At 44.5% G+C, this 24,325-nt stretch overlaps 1 protein-coding gene across 4 annotated transcripts; it reads left to right on the top strand.

The window, feature by feature from the left end:
• Nucleotides 1-229: 229 nt before the first annotated feature.
• On the top strand, nt 230-24,102 carry slc6a4a (solute carrier family 6 member 4a). Of its 4 annotated transcripts, XM_035622238.2 has the most exons (17): nt 230-363; nt 1,127-2,271; nt 2,349-2,528; nt 5,903-5,979; nt 11,363-12,299; nt 13,640-13,774; nt 14,196-14,418; nt 16,240-16,378; nt 16,718-16,852; nt 16,970-17,073; nt 17,250-17,377; nt 17,541-17,653; nt 19,551-19,682; nt 19,810-19,909; nt 20,017-20,117; nt 20,227-20,394; nt 22,380-24,102. In XM_035622238.2, the coding sequence occupies exons 5-17, from the start codon at nt 11,885-11,887 to the stop codon at nt 22,452-22,454; spliced, it is 1,968 nt and encodes a 655-aa protein (XP_035478131.2). In that variant the 5' UTR covers nt 230-363; nt 1,127-2,271; nt 2,349-2,528; nt 5,903-5,979; nt 11,363-11,884; the 3' UTR covers nt 22,455-24,102. The 4 variants fall into 4 exon arrangements, with proteins under 4 accessions (XP_035478131.2, XP_035478130.2, XP_035478132.2 ...); XM_035622237.2 differs by lacking the exon at nt 5,903-5,979; XM_035622239.2 differs by lacking the exons at nt 230-363; nt 1,127-2,271; nt 5,903-5,979 and having other exon boundaries at nt 2,299-2,528.
• The last annotated feature ends 223 nt before the right edge of the window (nt 24,103-24,325 follow it).

Here is a 24,325-nt window from a genome sequence, read left to right as displayed (position 1 = left end):
ATACTTATAGTAAAAGCTTTTTGGTGTGTTTCTACTATTACTTTAATAAAACATGTGGTTTTATGCTTAGAAAAACACGTACAAAGTGGAATATTATTATAGATACTAACTCATTAATTCATTTCACCACTACTAACTTATCAATATTCATAAAAGTACTTTTTCCCCCCAGCAACATATACCACAAGTGCAACAGGTGTGTTAATGACTTTAAACTGCGGACATTGGGCAGCCAATCAGGACAGAGGATGCTGCAGGGCCTCTCAGGTGAAACGGTTACTGTTTATGTCTCATCTCAGAAATTTAAAAAAAAATAGATATTGTCAACATTCGGCGCTTAAGCTTCCCTGAAGATATATCAAGGTTTGTGTAATATTCTCTCAACGCGATATATATTGTTTAATAATCCAACATTCAAAAGGTTAGCTTCTTTTTTAAGCTAACACCAAGTTGTGTAATGGAGCTACTAAGCTACTTTAAGCTACCGAATAGCATTAGCTTAAAAGAAGCAGCACAATATTAAAAGCATTAAAACATGTTTATATTGTTTAGTTGTCAAAAATGTTGAATTTGTATATATTAGTGTGTCACATCGGGATAAATGTGACGTGTTAAGTCAGCGTGGACACTACAATCGAACACTTCCGGGTTTTTTTTGATTTCAGTTTAAAAGCCTTAAATAGTCGTATCATGCTGAAATGTTTTATTGTGAAAATCGTACAGGAAGTGCAGTGTCACTACACACATTGCTTTTTTCTTTTTTTTTCTCCAGACATTTTTTTTAAATATTACAAGCACAAACAGCCACAGGGCCTCAGACTCATAGGATTAATAAAGTATTTGATTTAACTTATCAAAACAACCATGTTCAGACATGGCAAGAGTATCTTATAATGTGCACATCTCTTTTTCATATCACATCGTGTGTCTTCCACAGAGGTACAAGTACAACCAACAATATTTATTAACCCCTATACCTGATATTCCTGAAGATGGACATAAACATATTTCATCTGTACAGGCAGGTAGTTGTAAAAGATGTTTTCCCTCACGTCTCTCTTGAGCTGCAGCCTGTGAAGAAGTATTATGGTTATATATATATATATATTTTTGTTATGGGTTTCAGAACAAAGCGGGAGAGTGTGAACGTGTGACCCTGCCAACGCGAGCTCCCCACACACGGGCCCTGACATCAGAGACGGGTCTTGTGATGGTTTCCACGTCCAGCTGTTTGTGTTTGACAGTTGAACCATACGCGACTGCTCATTACACACCTGCTCTCATTATCCCTCTCCTGTTTTTTTTTTCCTCCCTGTCTTTTCCCATTGTGTGTATGCGTGCGTGTGTGCGCGCCTGTGTGTGTGCGCCCATTCCTTGTGTGGATTTGTGTTGTCATGCAGTGAGGATTAACCTAGTACTTCATCTGATGCTGATTGGAATGACGTTCGACACTCGCACAGGCTGGCTTTTAACAAGACGGAGAGACGAGGCCCCGTGTGCGTGCGTGCGCGCGCGCGCGCGCGCGTGCGTGCGTGCGTGCGTGCGTGTATGTGTGCGCGCGAGTGTACATAGAAAGAGGACACTGTGATTAACGGCATTTTAATGACGAGACCTGTGATGTATGTCTGTATCCAGGCTATCCTTTTTTTATATCTTCTCTCACCCAACTCTCTCACACACACACACACACACACACACACACACACACACACACCATGAAGGCTACAATTATACACAGACTGTACTACTGTATTTGGCCCGGTGCCCTTTTGGCCCGAGTCAGTTGCAGATGCAGGTAAATGGGTTAGTTAGACTAGGTCACAGACAGGCTGGAACTTAAATAATCTTATTATTATGTTGTTGTTTTTCTTATTAGCTAACGTTTGTGTGTGTTCCTTTTTTCCCCAATCTTATAAATATGCATCCAGGAGTCTTGGATTAAGGGCAAGGATCTTTTTCTGAAGCTTAGCGTGTGTGTGTGTGTGTGTGTGTGTGTGTGTGTGTGTGTGTGTGTGTGTGTGTGTGTGTGTGTGTGTGTGTGTGTGTGTGTGTGTGTGTGTGTGTGTGTGTGTGTGTGTGTGTGTGTGTGTGTGTGTGTGTGTGTGTGTGTGTGAGAGTGTGAGAGTGTGAGAGTGTGAGAGAATGTGTGTGTGTGTTTGTGTCTTAAGCCCGGGCAGAGCAGAGTACCTTCACCGACCAGTGTTCTCACCGACTGTCTGTGTGGGACTGATGGTCAAATACGGACTCTGATCAACAGACCAAAACCATTAAGTAAAGAAATATTGTTTTGTTTTTTTATTTGATGTGGATTTCCAGGACAATAATTAGCTTGGTATTTACTTTGGCAGGAGAGTCGGGCAGTTTCCTCCATGACAAGAAAAGGAATGAGTTTTCTCTCTAAGCCCGGGCATGTGTGATTTATGTGAACGGGTTTAGTCTGTTGCCCTAACGGCAGAGCGTTGGACCACCGGACTACCAGACGCTCGCTCGGACCGACCGACGCAGCCTGCGCTGCTAAAAATACCAAGGTAGGACCACATTGCCTTGTCTTACAGCCCATAATTTCATTGCCATGGAGTTCATCATTCTTAATCACTGTCCAGTTCTGGGGCTTTGAATCTATATCTGATCACCATCCCTGTATATACAGTACATATGTATAGTTTGTGTGTGTGTGTGTGTGTGTGTGTGTGTGTGTGTGTGTGTGTGTAAGCCAGGGATCGGTGACATAAACTAGGATTTCTTATTGAGTCATCTGGACTTATATATTCTGTAATATTTGGGAAACAAGTTAGTAAATTCGCAGATTTCGGGGCTATTAATTTATTTGATTAGGGATATTTTATTCTGTATTGTATAGTTTAGATTTTATGATTTACAAAACGACTAAATTACATGTAGTTCCTTTCTGCCGGTTACAGGAAGATTTTTTGGAATGTTTCATTTTCTAACAGGATTGTAAAGTACATTTAGAGCGGAACAGATATAAAAGCTTGTTGTTTTACCGATTAGCTACCGATCGGTTATTCACCTCTATGTCGACACTGAGTTAAGACTTTCTGTGTGGTTAAAACTTTTTTTTCAAACGCTATTTTTCGACACTTACTGTACTCACGGCCGTTCGCTTGAACTTACACAATGTCAGCATGAAGCCATTCAGGCTTCACAAAATCTCAAACCCTCTTAGCCACCCACAGGTCAGACCTCCGCTGCTTTTTAAATACAACTTTTTTTCATCATTTCAGCTCAGTAATCACATTGGAAAAGAAAATACAGTGAAGAGACAGGGGGGGGGGGGGTATTTACAGTACAAAGTCAATGCCCTTTTAATCATTTGTCAAATAATTAATTAGGTGGTCATGTTTGTAGCTGCGGGCGGCCTGGAAACTGTCTTCCCCACCACAACGTCATAGCCATCTTCTGTTTTCTGTGTCACTCCCACCTAAAGGATGACATCATGAGTGTAAAGACCCAATTCAGCAAGAATTAATTTCATCATAACAACAACATATTTCGTTCTTTTCATCATTAAGGAAAAGGGGGATTTCATGTCACATCGTCTGTTTTGCTTTTTAAGAATGTTCTTCATGAAGAAATGCTCCAACTGTCTGATTCGTTGATAATGATTATAATAATACATTTTATTTAGTCAGTTTGATCTCCAGTCAGGTGGTAAATATGGAAGAACTATGGAAGTACTGTCATGAACAGACTTTTTTTAAGTTTACATTTAGCTGCAACAGTTAATCGATTAGTAATCAATTACTAAATTAATCGTCAACCATTTTAATAATTTCTTAATCGGTTCAAGTAGTTTTTATGGGGGGAAAGTCAAAATTCTCTGATTTCAGCCTCTTAAATGTGAATATTTTCTGGTTTCTTTGCTCCTCTGTGGCAGTGAAGTAAATATCATTGGTGTGTGGACAAAACAAAACATCATCTTGGGATTTGGAAAACACCGTTTTATGACATTTTATGGACCAAACAACTAATCGATTAATCGGGAAAATAAGTTAGTGAGTTAGTTGCAGCCCTATTTACATTACAGATGATGTATTGTTGCTGTACTAGATTTGTCCTGTCGAATCTTTATTTGGAGTCTTGGTCGTCACTGGACTCAGATCCGCCTCCACCTGTAATCTCGTCCTCGCGCGCTCCTCGGGTCGTCTTTATTTTTAGTGGTGGCTGCACGTCACTGTGCAGAGAACAGAGGATGCTCCCTGACAGACTTGGCAACTTTTTTGTTTGCCTACTGTCTAGGTACTGTCGCGGTGTGACAGGTGAGCGCTCTGTGTCCGTGGCAGCTTCCTGAAAACCTTTTCCTCTACTTTTTTACAAGATTTATGAGGGAGGCATGACGAGCTGAGCAAAGATCGGAAAACGTTGCGACCACGGTACGGTATGTGTCCTGACTGCTGCTGCACCAGAGGCCTCATGAAGACCAATGTTATTTAAATAATACTGACTGACATCAACAGTGCCAACTTCAATTTAGATTTTCCCTTTAACTCTTCTGCCTTTAAATGCAGCATCAATAAGCACATATTTGTTTGATCCAAAATGTATCTTCTACAAAGCGGACCTCACCCGCGGTCGATATTAGCATAATTTCCAATTTGATCAAAAATTCTGGAACAGACGGAAGTAATATCTCCACATTTTTTTCTGCCTGATCGTAATCGGCATTGCTCAACGTTCCTTAATGGAAAAAAGAAAAGAAAATTGTCCAACAGCATCGCCAGATTGACGAGGTCTCTAAGGTCTGTTAATTGATTTTTAATATTAATCACAATCAATTATGAATTGTCTTTATTGGTGATTTTTTCTGCTTCATGCGTCCTCTCCTGCCGCACAGACTGAGACAAACGTTTCGGAATCCACAGGAACACGAAGGAATAAGTGATGATATTAAAGTACAGTAACTCCTACTTTACACACCAATTATTTTATTTTTTTAAAGAAAAAGCTGGACATAGTGTAGACGGAACTTTTCTGCACGACCACACAAGTTTGGACCACAATCAGCTGTCTGAGACTTTTCCAGGAGTGAGAACTCTTTGTGAATTACACTGTCATGGTTGAAGCTTCAGAGCCATAATTTAATAATAACGCTCACGTGTGATATTTCCCTTGTTCCTTTTTTTTTGGGCCAACTCCTCCGGGGTCGTTTACTGCACACGTCTTGATAATTGGCCTCTTAAAAAGTGATTGCACGTCTACGCTCGTGCTGCCCCTCCGTCTGGGGCTTGTCTCCTGGGAGTAGTTTCCTCTTAAAGTACTGCGAGTTCCACTGACTATAGTTAAGTGTTGTTTGTGCAGATGTGGTGGGAAGTGTGGAGGCTCTCAGACTCGCAGCTAATGCCCTAAACGTTGTTGTTTTTTTTCTCCTCTCACGTCTGCCGGCACTTGTTTATTTTTCATTTAGCACGGGGCTGGTTGGCACGATGTCGGGGTGGGCACGGGGAAAAGCTGTGGCACACAAACTTGTGGAACATGAAATTAATAAGTTCTGTGTGTGTGTGGGTGTGTGTGAGTGAACGCACCGTGACGTCACCCATTGGTTTTGTGAACTGCCGCTCTGAAGCCTCGAGATTCGTGTTTTGAGCGGCGCCATCTTGTTTCTTTTCAAGGAGCGGGTGGGTCTGACTGACACCTACACCTGCAACCATGCACAGATTGGGCGGTACCAGCTGTCAATCACGCTGTATCCCCACTACAGTGCTTTTTGATTTATCGTCTATTTGGCTCTAAATGAGATCTTATTTTACAAAATGAACATCATGCTGTATTGAAGAAGACTTTAAACTAGAGATTGAACCACAAACTCCTTAGGAAAAATGTTTACTGATGCTATAAATCAAGTGAGAAGTAGACATTTTCTTCTTCTTCTTTTTGCAACCAGTGGAGTCGCCCTCTGCTGCTGATTCCAGAGATGACAGGCTTCAGCCACCTCCACATTGGCCTTATTTCCTGGACCTGGTGACTACGTCCATTTTTTTATATACAATCCATAGAGTCCCCCCACATATGTTTAATTAAATCATCGGTGTTTTAGTGAATATACATTGCTGCTGAACAAAATCATTCAAATCAAAAAGGCTTTTTTCTTTCCTAATTATCCTTGCGTAATATTCATTGATATGTATGTTGAAATATGAAAAACTTCACACTAAGCTAGTATCCACTGTCCAATTCTTAAAAGAAAAAATATGGATATGGATATATATGGATAAAGAATTAGCTCTCATTCTGAAGATGTTAAGTCTTAAAAAATATTTTGGAGAGCCAATAATAGCACTAATATTAATATTTTTCTTGACCTGTTCCAGAAAGGTAACTTTAACTTATCATCCTTCAAGATGTTTTTTTGTTGTTGTAGTTTTTTTGACTATAAGATGCTTAAACCCAACTCCTCCAGTTGAAGAATTTCCTCTCCTCCCGCCAAACCACGAAATACCCTCCAGAGACAAATTCCAGAAAGAATATAAAGGATATTTTTAATCACTTTATTCTTATTTTCTTCTTCTTCTTTTTTCAAACTAGATTCTTTTTTCCTTTTTTTCCATGTATCTTGAAATGAAATTGGTTAATTTTTTTTTAATGGTTAATTTTTATTTTTTTATTTAATAAGATGCTACAGCAGATCAGGGAATAGTTGACTATACTTCGGCCAAAGGAACCAGAGGGGGGAAAAAAGTTTAATTTGCTGTTTTTTTAAATCAACAAATTCAGTAATTAATGATTTTAAGATAAATGTAATCATACGTTAAAGAACATTTTACAGACAGGCAGAGATAGACACACTTCATAGGCATACGAACGAATTAGTTCCATCAGTACGTTTGCGGATATTGGTGTATCACAGACTGTGATGGCCAGTAAGAAACTGCAGTACAGGAAGTTCAAACTGAGTTTGAGTTAATTTAGCAACAATGTCTCCGTTACATAATTTGTCCCGCAGAGAGTTCTGACTCTCTTGTGATTCAAAAAGTCTTTTATTATTTATTGATGAGATTTGCAAAGATTTACAGATGAAATCTGATGTTTTTTAAGTCTTGTTATTTTTTCAATCGGCAGTGTTACGTCCTGTTTCAAGTATTTAAAAGTGGAAAAAGGAAAAGTTGGCTAATGGTGCAGAAATTCTACAATAGTCAGGAGTCCAAATATGATCCAGGAGAGAAAAAACAACCCATGAGACTCTGATAAGCACATCATTTGTTACTCAACTTGTTCCCTGACATCTGTACTCCAGACTGCACAGGCTGTGGGTCCGTGTTTAAAGACGGCTGAATTACAAGTAACTGGCACAGAGCCCAAAGTGTGACGAGAAGATTTAGGGTAAAAGATGCACCGAGCAGATCACGTGGGGATTTTAGAAGGAAAAAGGCTCATGAGCTGATAAAACAGTTTTGTTCGTTTCAAATTTCTGCTTAAAGCTACAGTGTGTAATATTTAGAAGAACTTATTCACAGATATTGAATATATTGTCCATAACTATATGTTCATATATGTATAATCACCTGCAACAAAGAACCAATGTTTTTTCCGTCAACTCTGAATGAGTTAAATATAGTTCCATGGGGTGGACCCGACCTCCGCGTGAGTCGCCATGTTTGCTACGTCGTGTTGAATACGCTTGTTGCACAAAACGGTCCCGAATACGTCGCATTCGCGTTGAATTTTCAGATGCTGCCGGAGACCTGGAAATGGAATCGGCGGCTCGACACCATAACGTGTCCCCTGTCGGTTGCTCAGTTGGTTGCAGTTTGTAACTTTACAAGTACAATTACATCTTGGGGCTTTAATTTAACATTTTATACATGAAAAAAAAAAGGTTTGCCGTGACGACAGCCATTATTGGGAATATAGGTTATGTAACACGGGCATGTGTGAGAAGGGGTTTGTCTGGACTTAGTGTCAATGAACTCAAGTCAAAATACAACACAGAGACGTGCTCACTGCTTTTGCAAAAAAAAAATGTATATGTCTTGATTTTCTTTAAAGAAATATAGCATATTGATTTAAAAAAAATGACAATTTTACCGTCTGGAGCAGAACAGTATGATCGGAAGCAAACTCTGTTTTCAATTGTTGCACGTGTCGCAAAAACACACAGCAGTTGGCTCCTAAAAGTCCATGTTTTCCTTTCAAATGTTGTCCGATTAAGATGCTTTATCCCTGGATAACTCAAAGTATGAGTCCAGGGAACAACTGGAACAAGACTCAGGGGTCACAAGGGTCCAAGCTCCTGAAAGCCTAATCTCACTTTAGCAGGTGTGTGTGTGTTTGTGTGTGTGTGTGTGTGTGTGTGTGTGTGTGTGTGTGTGTGTGTGTGTGTGTGTGTGTGTGTGTGTGTGTGTGTGTGTGTGTGTGTGTGTGTGTGTGTGTGTGTGTGTGTGTGTGTGTGACGACAGGAGGATGAGGAAAGAACTTTAAAAGTAGAGGAGGATTTTAAGAAATGGGAGGAGGGACCAAAGAATGAAGTACGAGATCAACGTGAAAGCAAAATGGGTTGAAGACTAAATTGGCAGGAAAAAAAAAGGGAGTGTGACAACTTGAGCTGTGTGTGTGTGTGTGTGTGTGTGTGTGTGTGTGTGTGTGTGTGTGTGTGTGTGTGTGTGTGTGTGTGTGTGTGTGTGTGTGTGTGTGTGTGTGTGTGTGTGTGTGTGTGTGTGTGTGTGTGTGTGTGTGTGTGTGTGTGGCAGAGACGGTAGCAAGGTGCACCCTGACATTGAGCCCCACACACAGGACTTCCCCTGTCTGCAGTGTGTGTGTGTGTGTGGTTGTGTGTGTGTGTGTGTGTGTGTGTGTTCTGTATCAGAGCTCCTCTTCAGTTCATTATTGCTCTTCGTCTTATTCCCGTATCAAAACAAACTCTCACAACGGTCCTCCTGCATCTTCCGTCCGAAACTCGTGCGTCCATCTCTCATCTCATCTCATCTCATCTCATCCGTGTGTGCGTATACACACCGTACGTCTGCTTGGCTGCGCGTCTCTGAACGCCCCATGTGTGTAAGAGTGTGTGTGTGTGTGTGTGTGTGTGTGCAGCGAGAGAGGGACGACAAGGGAGGGGGCGAGGGAGAGGGAGACGCGAGAGAGGCAGGAGAGCTCAATGGGCAAACACGGTGTCGTGATGTGCTAGTGCTCGCGCCGTTTCTCTGGCAAGTTTTATTTTTTTGTGTAAAAAGCAGAGGATTCTTTAAGTTTTGTGCATCGAACTTGTTGCTTCTGCTGCTTCCCTCTGTGCACGTTCCACTTCTTTCCTCACCGTCTCCAAAGGTAACGTATAACGTGTGTGTGTGTGTGTGCGTGTGTTTGTGTGTGTGTGTGTGTGTTGAAGGCGACTGGCGTCTTTACTCTGCTGTTAATTCCCTCAGCAGCGCCAGTGCGGCGACTAATGATTTGTTTAAGTTTACGCAGAGTTCAGGAAGATAAGAAAAGAAAGAGAGAGAGCCTTTAATTTATAATTTGAGTTCTGTTTCGTCTCATTATAGTTTCCTGGCATGTCCTCTTTCTTTCTCAGTCTATCTTTGCAGCAATCTTGATGTTATCGTCTCGTCCTCTCTCTTTCATTAAAGTTATCCCAACATCCCGCAGCATCGCACTGTTTTGACGGTTTTCAAAGAACACAAGGTGTAAGAACATATTTCAAACGTACATCTATAACATCATCACGTACATGATGTTTGTTCCTCCGCGTGTTTTAGTTTTTCAGCCGCTGATGTCAGTGCGTCTGCACATTGCAGGTCGGACTCAGTCATTCATCACGTCATTCACCCCTGTTTGCTTTTCTCCAAGTCCATTGTGAAGCGAGTGTGACAGCTGACGCAGCGCGTGCCTCACTGTATTTACTGTAAGTGAGACGTCAATACATTTCACGGTTTACGTTTGACAGAGTAACGTTAATTCACCTTAAAGCTTCTGAAGCGTCTTGAACTTTTCTCGTCAGAGCGGTCGGTGGAAGCGTTTCATCTGTCGGACAGCGAGGAGGTGAAGTCTCTGCCGTGATTCGTCGGCAAGTGAAAGTGAAGTTTGTGCGGAAGAAAAAAAACCTATGAGTGTGTTGGTTCGCCCGTGTTTAATTTCCAGGTGCGTGACGTTTGAGCTTCCGTGCCTCGTTAAAAAAGCCTGTTCTTCATTTAGCTAATGACGATTCCACGTAAATAATCACGTCTTCCTACTTTCTGGCCTTTCACGACTAATTGAGATGTAACACTATAAACAATCTGATCCGCTTTTTAAACTCTCTCTCCGTAAGTTTGTACCCGTTTACTCATGTGAAAGCATTTTTCGATTTGTACGTTGAGTGAAAATTGAAAATAAATATTTGTATTCTTGCGTAGCAAAACTAATCATGGCGGTTTTATGAAACAGCTGCAGATGACTTTGTTGCTCCGAGTCATTGAACAAAAAATACTCGAGCATCCCCTCGTGCCCCGCGGCTGACGACAACTGCAGCACCACGACTTAATTAATGTCTTGTGTTTGACTTAAAGTAATTATATTTTCGCATTTTAAATCCATAAATAAAGCCGAGCGATATGTCCTCCATTCTCTCTGAGACAATGTCACACTGTCTGATTTCACCCGGCGATTATTGAATTTAGAAAAATATGTGCTGTGCTTGCTACGTGTTTTTTTTTCATTTCCTGCTGATCTATTGTCTGCTTTAGAGCACGTCACATCCAAACTAATAATAATAATAACAATAATAATAATGAAGGAACATCTCGTGGAGCATGTTTTTCTGCTTTGATATGTTCAGCATGTGACATTCAGGACGACAGTGTTTCTTAACATGTTCTTCTCCCTGTTATGCAGCTTCGATCAGATAAGTGTTGAAGCAGGTTATGCAACTTAGAGAAATAGCGTGAAATTTGAAACACGAGGGAACGCTAAGTAAATCGGCGTGTCCCGACTCAATCCCCTCAATTTTTCATTGTTCTTAATGAAAACACAATTTCTCTCCTTCAACATCTGTTTAACCCTCATTGAGATTTTGCCTTTTATTCATCAAGGCAAGACACAATACTGTTATTCATTGTCATAATTCAGACGCTCGTGCCAAACTATGTTCCTGTAACGTATCTGTATTTTCTCTCTGTGTGTGTGTGTGTGTGTGTGTGTGTGTGTGTGTGTGTGTGTGTGTGTGTGTGTGTGTGTGTGTGTGTGTGTGTGTGTGTGTGTGTGTGTGTGTGTGTGCGTGCGTGCGTGCGTGCGTGCGTGCGTGCGTGCGTGCGTGCGTGCGTGCGTGCGTGCGTGCGTGCGTGCGTGCGTGCGTGCGTGCGTGCGTGCGCGCGCGTGTGTGTGTGTGTGTGCGCGTGTGTGTGTGTGTGTGTGTCCGTGTGTGTGTGTTTTGCAGGTTGTCCCGTCACCGGGTGTCACCGGGGACGAGTCGTTTTTCCGGAGAAGATCTGAGATTCCTCTAACTTTTCTTGTGGCCACATCCTGTTCAAACTCATATTTCTTTCTTGTGCACCCTTCCTCTCTCTGTCCCGAGCTGCCTGCTCTTATTCCCTCTTACTCAACACACACACACTTCTCTCTCCTCTCCCGCACGCACACACACACACGCACACACACACACACGCACACACACACACACACACTCACCTCCCCTTGTTCTGGCCCCATCTTCTCCTCTTAGCTCCTCTCTCCTCTTCCCTCTCTTCTCAACCTGTCCCAAGCAGGACAATCCCTTGTTTTCTTCCCCCCTCTTACACACCGTCACTGCATTGACTCCCTCGCTCTCCCCAACACGTCTGTTCCCCTGATGGGCACCATATCAGACAGCAGTGCCACATTCCCTTCGTCGCCGCTGAGAGCCTCTCTCCACCCCTAACCGCCTTTTCGCTCCCAAAAAACCGAACCTCAGCGCGACGCAATGGAGACAAAAGATATGATGATGACGAGCATGTTGATAATGGACAAGGGGGAGAACGAGGGAGAGGGGCACAAGGGGAGAGAGGAGGTGGGGGGAGGAGAGGAGGGGACGCAGCAGGAAAACGGCAAACCGATGCCGTCCAACGGCTTCACTACCTCCACGCCTCAGAGCCCCAGGGAGGGACCCGGGACGGCAGCGACCCCCGGGGGCACGGCCTCCGGGCCCGGAGGCGATGGCGCCGGGTCCACCGCGCCGCCGGGCGGCCTCAGGACTCTGGTGGTGCAACAAACCAGCCTGGAGAGGCCCAGAGAAACCTGGAGCAAGAAGATGGACTTCTTGCTGTCCGTGATCGGCTACGCCGTGGACCTGGGAAACGTCTGGCGCTTCCCCTACATCTGCTACCAGAACGGAGGAGGTAAAAAAAAAAAAGATATTTGACTTAGAGAAACTTGGGGAGAGAGGTGGAGGAGGAGGGAGATAAGGAGCGGGATTGGATTTGGAGATAAGCCTCCCAGGATTTCTAGGACTAGAGAGAAGAACAAAAAGCTCTTTCATGGTTTCAATTAAAATACAGAATATATGTAACAGCTGAGGTAAGTGAGTTCACTGCCCTGTAACTTTTTCCATAATTAAAAACGGACGTCATAATAAAAAAAGACTTATTAGGAGTCTTACAGTGGTGCCGTTAACAAAGATGTTTATGAAAAGCGCTTACATGTATATTTTCACAAAGTCTAAGCGTGGTTCGGCCTCGGCTCCGTCGCTACACAACCCCCCACCTCGCAGAAAACGGGGGCCTCCCCTTTATACTTTGATTGAATTTTCAATAATAAAATCTTTGCAATTTCCTGTGTTCTCTCTCTGTGTGTGTGTGTGTGTGTGTCTCACGGAGCGAGGTAGAGATGGCGCCCGCGAGACACTTGATAGAGGCAACAGTATTAATTGTGGCGTGGGTTTTTTTTTTTTTATGAGAACGTCGTCAGTCTCTTTTCTCCTCGGCTTCATAACCCGTCTCCCAGGCAGCTGCTCAATCAACCTTTATCTCGCGTTGCAGAGGTGCAACCCGCGGCCGTCTACACACTCGTCCTCATCTACATACGCGACATGTTCACATGCACACAAAAAATGAGTCGATGATCTGATAGAAAGAAAGAAGAGAGATGTGTTATCGAACTCTGCACGTTAGGCTGCGGAGGTCTGGCCGCCGTCCAGCTGCTGCTCGGCTCTTCTGTGTTTGCTCTTCTAAATCTCCCTTCATCGCTTTTAATACTTTCCTGACTTCGCAATAACAAAGCCAACGTTGCACCAGCACTGATTTGTCCCTTTTTTTTTCTTCCTCTCCTCCGTGGGTGCAAGTCCTCAGAGCCCATTAAAATACTGTGAAGCCGGGGACCAAAACAATGGTTTGTTGTTTTTGAGCGGGCCACACAGTTATGTAAATGATAAGGTACTTAGAGAAAGATTTAATGATTTTCACAGCGTGCCTTTTTTCTTTTTCTTTTTTTTTTACCGTTCTTGGTTCGTGTTGATTGCGGGTTATCGAGAGGACGGCTGAGATCACAGCGAATCCCATGAGTGTAATCAAGATTTTACTTTTCTTCCATAACTCTTTTCCTTCCCCCTGTTTTCTCTTTTCTCAATGTTTTCATCTACCACCCTCACATTTTTTTCCTCTTACCTCCACCCCTCTTGTTATTTCCCCTCTCTCGCCCTCCCTCCCTCCCTCTCTCTGGTTGCCACATGTCTCCGTCCCAGGTGCCTTCCTGCTGCCCTACCTGTTGATGGCGGTGTTCGGCGGTGTCCCTCTCTTCTACATGGAGCTGGCCCTCGGCCAGTTCCACCGCAGCGGCTGCATCTCCATCTGGAAACACGTCTGCCCCATCTTCAAAGGTAACGGGAGGGAGAAGAGAAAAAGGGGAAGAAGAGAACATGAGTATAGTAACTGGAAAACTGGCAGGTCGAAGAGAAGAAGTGTCAAAACCGTCAAGACTGAGAGATGTACGGCTCATTTAACCTTTCTGCCCCCCCCCCCCCTCAGCACAGTTCCCTTGAAGAGCATCCCCCTACGTCTTGTACTTCGAGTGAGATATACCGACTCTCTGTTATGCAAATTATCACATTTCCATGCCAAATGCCAGATGCTTAGAAATTATGTGATGGTATGTAAATTATTGTTGTGGCGAAAATGTCACCCACTTATCCACTATGACTTGAAAACTGCGTCTCTGCGAGATCTGGGGAGTGACACACAAGTGTTTCATTCTTTAATTTAAGATCTGTGCTACAATCGTCCTTTCTCTCTTTCGTCCAGGGATCGGCTTCGCCATCTGCATCATCGCCCTCTACATCGCCTTCTACTACAACACCATCATGGCCTGGGCCTTGTACTACCTGCTGTCCTCGTTGCGGCCCACGCTGCCCTGGACCACCTGCACCAACAGCTGGAACACGGCCAACTGCAACAGCTACATGTCCACCGACCACAACGTGTCCTGGTCCAACTCCTCCACCTCGCCGGCCGAGGAGTTCTATACGTAAGTGCACGTAAGTGGGGGGATGTGTAGCGAGGCGTACGGCGGCGACTGCGCAGCGAAGGAGGCGGGAAAACTTTCCCCAGGGGACAATCCCCGGGGTCGGTCCTGGTGTTGAAGATCCCTGACCGATTTATCACCAGCATCGCAGATTGTGAAGACATTGCAAGGAGGGAAGCGTTTCAGAATAGGAATAACTCTTCTGATCTGACATGGTCCAAAGTACATGAGTGATACAGATCGTTGACGTGAACAATTCAAAACTCAGGTACCACTGAAACACTTACTTGATGGATTAGATCAGATAAGATTAGATTCAACTTTATTGTCAAGTACTGAGGCAATGAAAAGCAGTTAGTATCTGTGTGCAAAAAAAAGCAGTATAGTGCAGAGTAACATGTTCAGTAAAATAGAATATAAATGAAGGATATGTGCAATATGAACAGTATTGGCTGTATAAGTACACAAAGGAAGTGAAATAAAGTATGGTTTAAAGAGTATAGCGAATGCGCTATGTACAGTATATACAGTGTTGATATGAATATATTATAGGTGGGGTATGTATAGTAATATAAACGAGTACAGTAAGAGGCAGTCACTGGGATAAATAGCTTCTTACTGTACTAGAGTACAAAGTTGTATATTCATTCAGCTAGTTTAATCTGTTCAGCTCACCATGTGCATGTGTTTTATTGAATTGGATGTTAAAACAAAAAGCTTATATCAGCCTTCTCTTCTGCTGACTAATGGACGATTTGTTCCGCAGAAGGATATTAACTAAATAAAATATACTCAAAACAAAACTGTGACAAAAAACTATGAACTACCCCTTTAGGTGGAGGGCGAGAGAGCTAAGAGATAAGGAGCGAGAGGAAATTGATGCGGTTGCAACAGTATGAAAAGAGCTGAGTGCAGGAGATGAGAATGTATGGACAAGTCGACTTTGGCATGGAAAAAAATGAGTCCACCAATCCAAAAATATGATATATATATATATATATATATATGATCTTTTATTCAACGCTGGCGCTACAGTTCATTTCCACATGTTATTCCAAGTTGGAAGCAATCTGCTCACACAGTGATTAACTGGAGTTGAAGGGACAGTCGAGATTTCATAAAGGAGGGAAGTCAAAAAGTTTTTTTCACTGTGACTTAAAAAGCCCAAGGTCTGTGAAAACAATGTCTTTCTTATTCCTGCCTTATCAGTCGCTCACTGCGTCCTGTGTCTGCCACAGATTCAGGGTTTATCCGTATAGTTGACTTTTCCAAAAGCAGGTTTTTAAAGTAACAAAGTCCGCAAACTCAGTCTGGCGCCACAATTTCCTGTTTTCAACATAAATCTCTGTTTTTATCCTCCGAGCTCCGTGTGCTTAACCTGCGTTAACCTCAATGTTCCTTTTGGTTGTTTAGTGTTTTACTTCAGCTTGTGCAAACTTTGACCTAATTTCTTAACAGAAATTTGTTATGAATTCTTATACTTTCTCTCGAAAGTTTATTCTCTTTAATATCTGTCTGATTCTTTAACATGGCGATATCACATTTCCTTCCTTCCTCCCTCTATCTTCTCCTCTGCTTTACAACTTGCTACACAAACATCCCGTCTTTTCATTCCCACTTTCACTTCTCTGTCTTATCTGTCGTATTATTCTGCACATTCTTCCCATAACCTCCCTTTTCCTCTTCTCCTCCGGCTTTCCTCGATTTCCACAACATCTCAAATCTCTCGTCCTCTCCTTTCCGCTAACATCCAACTGTTCCCTTGTCTCAAACTTGGTCGCATCCCGTTTGACTTCATCTCTCCTCCTCGTCCCCTCCCGCCAGTCGCCATGTGCTGCAGGTCCACCTCTCCCCAGGCCTCCATCAGCTGGGCTCCGTCAGCTGGCAACTGGCCCTCTGCCTGCTCTTCATCTTCACCATCGTCTACTTCAGCATCTGGAAAGGAGTCAAGACGTCTGGGAAGGTAAACGGAGCGGGCGCCTGCTGCGGCTAATGGGCGGTGTCAGTTAGAGTGGATGGATGGAGATCGGAGAGAACACTCGTTGCTCCTGTCATCTCTTCTGCCTCGTTATCGTTCATCACCAGGGGTGGAGAAGTTGGTTAGAAAGGAAAGAAAGGAAGTCTGGACGTTAAGATTCAAATCATGACGATCATACATGAAAAGATCAGGCGGGGCTCAAGTAGCAGCATCAGACACTAGCTTAGACAAGGTGGAAGATCTATAAACAGTTCATGTATTTCCTGGATGAACCTTAAACAGAGTTCATTCTCAGCAAATGCTTTCTTTTCTCTTCTGCTTTAGGTAGTTTGGGTGACGGCGACTTTCCCCTACCTGGTCCTGCTGATCTTACTCGTCCGAGGGGCCACTCTGCCCGGCGCCTGGAGGGGCGTCGTCTTCTATCTCAAACCCGATTGGGAAAAACTGCTCAGCACCACAGTAAGTCGAGTCAGCACCTTCAATCCGAAAGGCGAGTCGTTCTGTTTCCTTCTTTTCCTTCCGCGCTGTCTTAATCCACATTTCTTTGTACATCTCCCCCTCCCTGCACTCGTCAAGGTGTGGATCGATGCAGCAGCTCAGATCTTCTTCTCTCTGGGGCCAGGGTTCGGCGTTCTCCTCGCCTTCGCCAGCTACAACCCGTTTCACAACAACTGCTACAAGTGCGAATGTTTTTTTTTGAACACACTTGAGATTTCGTTGTATTATTCATACATCGGCGATCCCTGCCAATATGTCAGCTTTTAGATCCGTATGTATGTGGAGCCATCAATAAGCGTTATATAGATCATCTGTCGTCTTCCCGCCACTTTCATCTTTTCCCCCTGTTCCCACTCAGAGACGCGTTGATCACCAGCTCTGTGAACTGTCTGACCAGCTTCTTGTCTGGCTTCGTCATCTTCACCGTGCTGGGATACATGGCTGAGATGAGGCAGCAGGATGTGAGCGCCGTGGCCAAGGACGCCGGTAGGCCACCGCCAAGAAATGTGTTTATCTGACCTCACGTTGTCCTGGATGAATGATATTGCATCACATCATGGAAGTACAGTAGTAGGGTTCATCATTAATAAAAACAGTTTTAGGTTGTGAGGAACGAGTTCTCCATGACTGTCGTTTCTGTCTCAACCAGGTCCCAGTCTGCTGTTCATCATCTACGCGGAGGCCATAGCGAACATGCCCGCCGCCACTTTCTTCGCCATTATCTTTTTCCTCATGATCATCATGTTGGGCCTGGACAGCACGGTTAGTTTTGTCGATCTCCTAATGTCACCTAGTGTTGTCTGCGTTGTGTGTAACGAAGGGACCCGGATCGCAGATTATCTGACAATGGAAAGAAAAAATAAATACAATCCTCCAGTCAATGTTGGTCATGAACCCCCCCTACACAAATCAAACGATAAAAACACGTCAGCACATTACGCTGAACTTTAAGGCAACAGATAAACTTTATAATGTATATGCACGGGCGTAGCACGGGGGGGGGGGGGGCGGGGGGCGGCAGACTACCCAGGGCCCACGGGTGGGGGGAAAAAAACTGTTCATTAATTTCTTTCAAAAGAAAGGTGGCTAGCTATTAGCAAACGCCTACTACGACAGCCAGCTAAATATTAGAACACAGTATTATAAATTTGGAAGGGGGTCCCCCAAAAGGTAACATAGGGGAACAGAGCATCGGTCTCAAACGTTCCACATATTGACTATAGGGAGGCTTAACCATGTCAGGTGATTTTGTGTAATTACAATATGAATACATTTCACTCTGTTACACAGATTACTTCTGCACAATTAACATTGTTACACTACTTTCTATGCAAAAAAAGTGAAAAACGCCGGAGTCAATCCTCTGTTTGTCGACGGATCCCTCCTCAGTGTAAGCCGCCTAATTCTGTTGTTGCCTAGCGCCCTGCTCATGTGCGCTCCGTCGAATGAACCTCGAAACAGACGTGTCGTATTTGCCTTGTTACGCAGGCCGACGCCTCGTCGTGTTTGACTTGCATGTGTCTGTTGCGTGGGGGCATCGGGTATTATTTGTCCTCCCCGTTCCATTTGGGATAACAGTCGACGGACACAATGCGACAGGACTTTTCATATCACCGTTGTGCGGCGATCTTGTCTCCGTAAGCCTGTGTTTATTGGCTCGGAGGCAGCCAGCTGGAGAGACCTGTAAGGGCTCTTATCACCCGCTGATAATCAGCGCAGAATCAGCATCGGTGTTGCCGCGCGCCTCCATTTCTTATGACTGAGGATATTACTGCAAAAAACGTGGCGCGCGCGCTCGGAGTCGCGTCGGATCATCGGCTCGACCGTTCGGCTGCATGTGTTAGAACTCGCAGGACTGATGATATCAGAGGTCAAAACTCCAGCAAGACTCAGAACTTAGTATGTAGGAGAACTCGAATGTTAGACTTCAGCTTGTGGCTACGAGGACCCTGGAGTGCAAATAGCGATGGCAAATCACTAAACACAACAGCAAGTTAGAAAACATGACGGTAAATTATAAAACACAACTGAAAATTACAAAATACAATGACTAAGAAGTCAACAACCGCTGTTGTTTTGTCATTACAAAATACAACAACAGATTAGAAAACACAATGACAAATTAAAAACACAACAGCAAATTTAAAAAACAGCAGTAACTTAAAAAAACTTATTTGCCATTGTGTTTTGTGATTATTAATTTTCGAATTGTTCGCTGTGTTTTTGAATTTGTCGTCGTGCTTTTCCCATTTGTCTTTGAGAGTTGCACCGTATGCGACCCTGATCGGAGCCATAAGCTTGAAACGTGTCGTTCTAACACTAAGGTGGACCTCAAGTGTCTCTGGAGTTTTTGCCTCTTCAGACTTCTTTTCCCCGTTCTCCATGCACATTTGAAGTAGGCGGTTGTGCCGTACGCCTCCACCCTGCTCACACTGATTACATTGAACGGCTGCTTAGCAACGTCCTGATAGCTCTCAACATGTAAAGATGCAAAAGATCCAAACGGCGTACGTCGTCACGATGAGCGGCCTTGCCCCACAGTCCTGATGCCGAGTTCACATCACATCTTCAACCACCTCTTTTCCTTTTTCATGTTCTGGACCCTCTGATGATGTTCTCCTCTGTTTTCTCCTCCCGCTCGCCACCGTCCTCTCTCCAGTTCGCGGGGCTGGAGGGAGTGATCACCGCGATGCTGGACGAGTTCCCGCACATCCTGGCCAAGAGGCGCGAGTGGTTCGTCTTCGGCCTGGTGTGCGTCTGCTACCTCGGGGCTCTGTCCACGCTCACATATGTAAGTCGCCAACCCGTATTTACCATCCTTCTGACACCACACGAAGGCAGCATTAGAGAACGTCCTCCCTTCTCTCTCTCTCTCTCTCTCTCTCTCTCTCTCTCCTTCGCCCCGCGTCCTGTCTCAGGGAGGAGCGTTTGTGGTGAAGCTGTTTGAGGAGTACGCCACCGGCCCGGCGGTCATCACCGTGGTGCTGCTGGAGGTCATCGCCGTCTCCTGGTTCTACGGTAACCGACATGCCGGAGTGTCGTTGTATAGATTTTAATTTCATGTGACCCTGAATCCCAGTTCACACTGATAACCGGGGGCCTTGTCCTGTGCCGCTGTTTTCCAGGCACCACCCGTTTCTGTAACGACGTCCACCTCATGCTGGGTTTCTACCCGGGCTGCTTCTGGAGGGTCTGCTGGGTGGCCATCTGCCCCTGCTTCCTGCTGGTGAGGGGCTCTCAGAGAAGCAGAACCACAGGACCATAGTGTCAGGGACGTTGATGTGTGACCCCTCTCGTATTTGACCTCTTCGTCTGTTCCCTGTTCTCGTGTCCAGTTCATCATCATCAGTTTCCTGGCCTTCCCTCCAGAGGTCAGGTTGTTCCACTACCACTACCCACAGTGGACCACGGTCCTGGGCTACTGCATCGGCGTCTCCTCCTTCATCTGTGTGCCTGCGTACATGGTTTACCACCTGCTCACTGCCAAGGGAACATTCAAACAGGTACTTGTCCTCTCTTCCTTTCTTCAGTTCCTTTCTCTTTATGGTTTCACTCCTTCTCACAAAATCGTCTGGAAAATGTCTCGGAAATTGACTTTGCCGTCCACACATCACCGAAACGCAACAGGAGATTGTCCAGGTCAGACACGTTCACAACAACAGGAACATTCTGTGGCGTCTGGGTAGATTTGCAAACATTTGCATTCTCACATGAAGCCCCTCCGGGAAATTTCAGGAAAATGTCCTGAAACTGGACGTCAGTGCATGTCTGAGAGCTGCTGTTGACACTTTCCTCTCCTCTCCTCTCCTCTCCTCTCCTCTCCTTTCCTTTCCTCTCCTTTCCTTTCCTTTCCTCTCCTTTCCTTTCCTTTCCTCTCCTTTCCTTTCCTTTCCTTTCCTTTCCTTTCCTCTCCTTTCCTTTCCTTTCCTCTCCTTTCCTTTCCTTTCCTCTCCTTTCCTTTCCTTTCCTTGCCTTTCCTTTCCTCTCCTTTCCTCTCCTTTCCTTTCCTTTCCTTTCCTTTCCTTTCCTTTCCTTTCCTTGCCTTTCCTTTCCTCTCCTTTCCTTTCCTTGCCTTTCCTTTCCTCTCCTTTCCTCTCCTTTCCTCTCCTTTCCTCTCCTCTCCTTTCCTTTCCTTTCCTTTCCTTTCCTCTCCTTTCCTCTCCTTTCCTTTCCTTTCCTTTCCTTTCCTCTCCTTTCCTTTCCTTTCCTCTCCTTTCCTTTCCTCTCCTTTCCTCTCCTTTCCTCTCCTTTCCTCTCCTTTCCTTTCCTCTCCTCTCCTTTCCTTTCCTCTCCTTTCCTTTCCTTTCCTCTCCTTTCCTCTCCTTTCCTTTCCTTTCCTCTCCTTTCCTTTCCTTTCCTTGCCTTTCCTTTCCTCTCCTTTCCTCTCCTTTCCTTTCCTTTCCTCTCCTTTCCTCTCCTTTCCTTTCCTTTCCTTTCCTTTCCTTTCCTTTCCTTGCCTTTCCTTTCCTCTCCTTTCCTCTTCTTTCCTCTCCTTTCCTTTCCTCTCCTTTCCTCTCCTTTCCTTTCCTTTCCTTTCCTTTCCTTTCCTTTCCTTTCCTTGCCTTTCCTTTCCTCTCCTTTCCTCTCCTTTCCTCTCCTTTCCTTTCCTCTCCTTTCCTTTTCTCTCACTCAGTGACAGAGCTTCTGTTCCCTTAATGACAACCTACAGGCCCAATTGAGCTCTAACACACACACACACACACACACACACACACACACACACAGAGCATTACCTAATGACACAAAAACACTCCTCACATGCTTGTCGCTCACTCGTACACGCACACACACACACACACACACACACACACACACACACACACTAAACCATTCATTACACTTTAACACCCAAACCTGACAAACTAAATACAGTCAAATCAGCACCATTGATAAAATGACCTGACAGCAGGTCGGAGGACATCAAACACGTCTTGTAGACAGATCTCCTTTGACTTCTTGTCCAGTATTGACTCTGCTGTCGGAGCAAACAGTCTCACCGACGCACGCGTGGCCTCGCGAGGACAGACGAGGCCGAGCGAGGCGAGCGAGGTCAACGTGTTCGAGCGTCTCTCTCGCTAAACAGTTCTGTCTCTTCCTGGTTCTGTAGCAAACAAGGTTTTGATCAAGTTTTGAGATTAGTGCTAAGAGGATTAGTCAATTCATGAAAGTCTTATCCGCAACCGGTCTTTGTTTTTAGGCAGATTGTCAAAAAGTCACAGGTTCCAGCCTCTCAGATGTTAATATTTGTTTGTTTCTTAGTCTCCTACGATTGGCAACCGGATCTTTCTTTTAATCTCATAATGCAGAAAAAAATGATGAATCAGTAAATCCAGTCCTTGAACATTTTAATTCATAAAAAAATTGTTAAAGATTACAGGTTGTGCACCTGACAAAATCCAATGAACTGCACTTTAATCCATGTCAGCTTAAGTGTTAAGTATATAATACTCTTATATTTTTCCCTCCGTCTCTTCCTCTTCATTCCCAGCGTCTGTTGAAAAGCATCACTCCGGAGCCGAGCAGCGACGGCCACAGAGACTTGATCGTCACCAACGCCGTCTGACCAAAAACCGAAGGTGCCGCCGTAATCAGCCGAGAGTGCCCTCTACTGGACAAACTGCAAACCTACAGGACCACGGGGCTACTGTACTTTTCACCGTCTTTGCCTCTTCTTCGTCATTCGTCTCCTTTTTACTCGGCCCGTCCTTTTTTGTCACACTCACATCGTGACGTTAGAGGTGGAGTCGGGCTGCAGCCGCTTCGCTTAGCTTGGCTTTGTTCCTTTAGTTCCTCCACTCAAAAGTCAGTTAGTGACCACACTTTTCTTCAGGTAACAAGTGTAACGGGACATTTTGTACAGTTATACAAACATTGACATCACCTGTGTTTCGTGTAAGACAAAATGAAAAGTCTCTCTTAACCTGGAGAATCTGCACATAAGTTCGTCGTGTTTTTCATATTTACGCTGTTACGTTATGCGTTCTGATATGTAGCAAAATTCAGGTATCTTTTTACATCTGTTACTGAAGCCAAATATATGATATGATCTGCTTTGTTCTTCTTTTTTTTCAAAGACGTTCCGATGCCGCAGTTGTCGTTATCTTGTGTTTTGGCACTCAGCCTGTGTCGGTCTGACAGAGTTTGCAATGAGTTTCCTACACTGTGAAGCACCGTGTGTGTGTGTGTGTGTGTGTGTGTGTGTGTGTGTGTGTGTGTGTGTGTGTGTGTGTGTGTGTGTGTGTGTGTGTGTGTGTGTGTGTGTGTGTGTGTGTGTGTGTGTGTGTGTGTGTGTGTGTGTGTGTGTGTGCGTAAGACTGTTAGTCCAGCGGGAGAAAAAACGGTTGACAGACAGGACCGACCGTGTGTATTCATTCTATAACTGCAATATAAGACGTGTAATTATTTCTCAATATATCCTTGTCGTCATTTTGACTTTTTCCTCACACTCACGCGACCGTTACGTGACATCACGCCGACGGTCCTCGCTTTGATCTCGGCGACCTCCTCCGTGAGCGGTAGACACCAAATATGGATCAGAGCTAATAACATTATCGTCAAACATTATCACAGTCTGAAAAAATCCAGCGTCACTGCTCTTTACTTTCTACCAAAAAAGGTGTGTGTTTGTGTGTGTGTGTGTGTGTGCGTGCACGTGTGTCTGTGTGTATGTGAGTGTGTAACTGTGTGTGTGTGTGTGTGTGTGTGTGTGTAGGAGCAGGAGTTAAATTATGGCGAGTACTGTACATCTACATGCGTATTTACTAGTCAGTCTGGTATTGGTGTAATCTATCCTGTGAATACCTGTCTCCTCCCTGTGTGTGTGTGTGTGTGTGTGTGTGTGTGTGTGTGTGTGTGTGTGTGTGTGTGTGTGTGTGTGTGTGTGTGTGTGTGTGTGTGTGTGCACGCGCTCGTGCGTGCGTGCGTGTAAAAAGGATTAGAGGTGTTCAGCCCCTTTATATGTGTGCATGTTGAGGTGTGTGTGTGTGTGTGTGTGTGTATACTATACTTCAGTGTGTGTGCGTGTGTGTGTAATGTGAACTCCTGTTGTCTTGTTAACAGCCAAAATATCTTATGAAGGAAGTAAACTCACTCTTGCCTCTCTCTCTCTCTCTCTCTCTCCCTCTCTCTCTCTCTTCTCTCTCCCTCCCTCTCTCTCTCTCTCTCTCTCTCTCCCTCTCTCTCTCTCTTCTCTCTCCCTCCCTCTCTCTCTCTCTCTCTCTTTCTCTTCTCTCTTCTCTCTCCCTCTCTCTCTCTCCCTCTCTCTGTCTCTCTCTCTCTCCCTCTCTCTTTCTCTTCTCTCTCCCTCTCTCTCTCTCTCTCTCTCTCTCCCTCTCTCTCTCTCTCTCCCTCTCTCTCTCTCTTCTCTCTCCCTCCCTCTCTCTCTCTCTCTCTCTCTCTCTCTCTCTCTCTCTCTCTCTCTTCTCTGTCTCTCTC

The sequence above is a fragment of the Scophthalmus maximus genome, chromosome 11, assembly GCF_022379125.1.
Source record: "Scophthalmus maximus strain ysfricsl-2021 chromosome 11, ASM2237912v1, whole genome shotgun sequence".
NCBI lineage: Eukaryota > Metazoa > Chordata > Actinopteri > Pleuronectiformes > Scophthalmidae > Scophthalmus > Scophthalmus maximus.
Note: the sequence above shows the minus strand (reverse complement) of the source record. Positions and strands in the feature narration are given on the sequence as shown.

Bases quoted from the DNA above. Each gene is read 5' to 3' on its own strand.
- slc6a4a (XM_035622237.2), top strand. From the start codon at position 11,885: ATGGAGACAAAAGATATGATGATGACGAGCATGTTGATAATGGACAAG. The intron at 14,419-16,239 runs GTAAGTGCACGT...CCCTCCCGCCAG, and splicing joins CCGGCCGAGGAGTTCTATAC to TCGCCATGTGCTGCAGGTCC. The intron at 16,379-16,717 runs GTAAACGGAGCG...CTTCTGCTTTAG, and splicing joins GAGTCAAGACGTCTGGGAAG to GTAGTTTGGGTGACGGCGAC.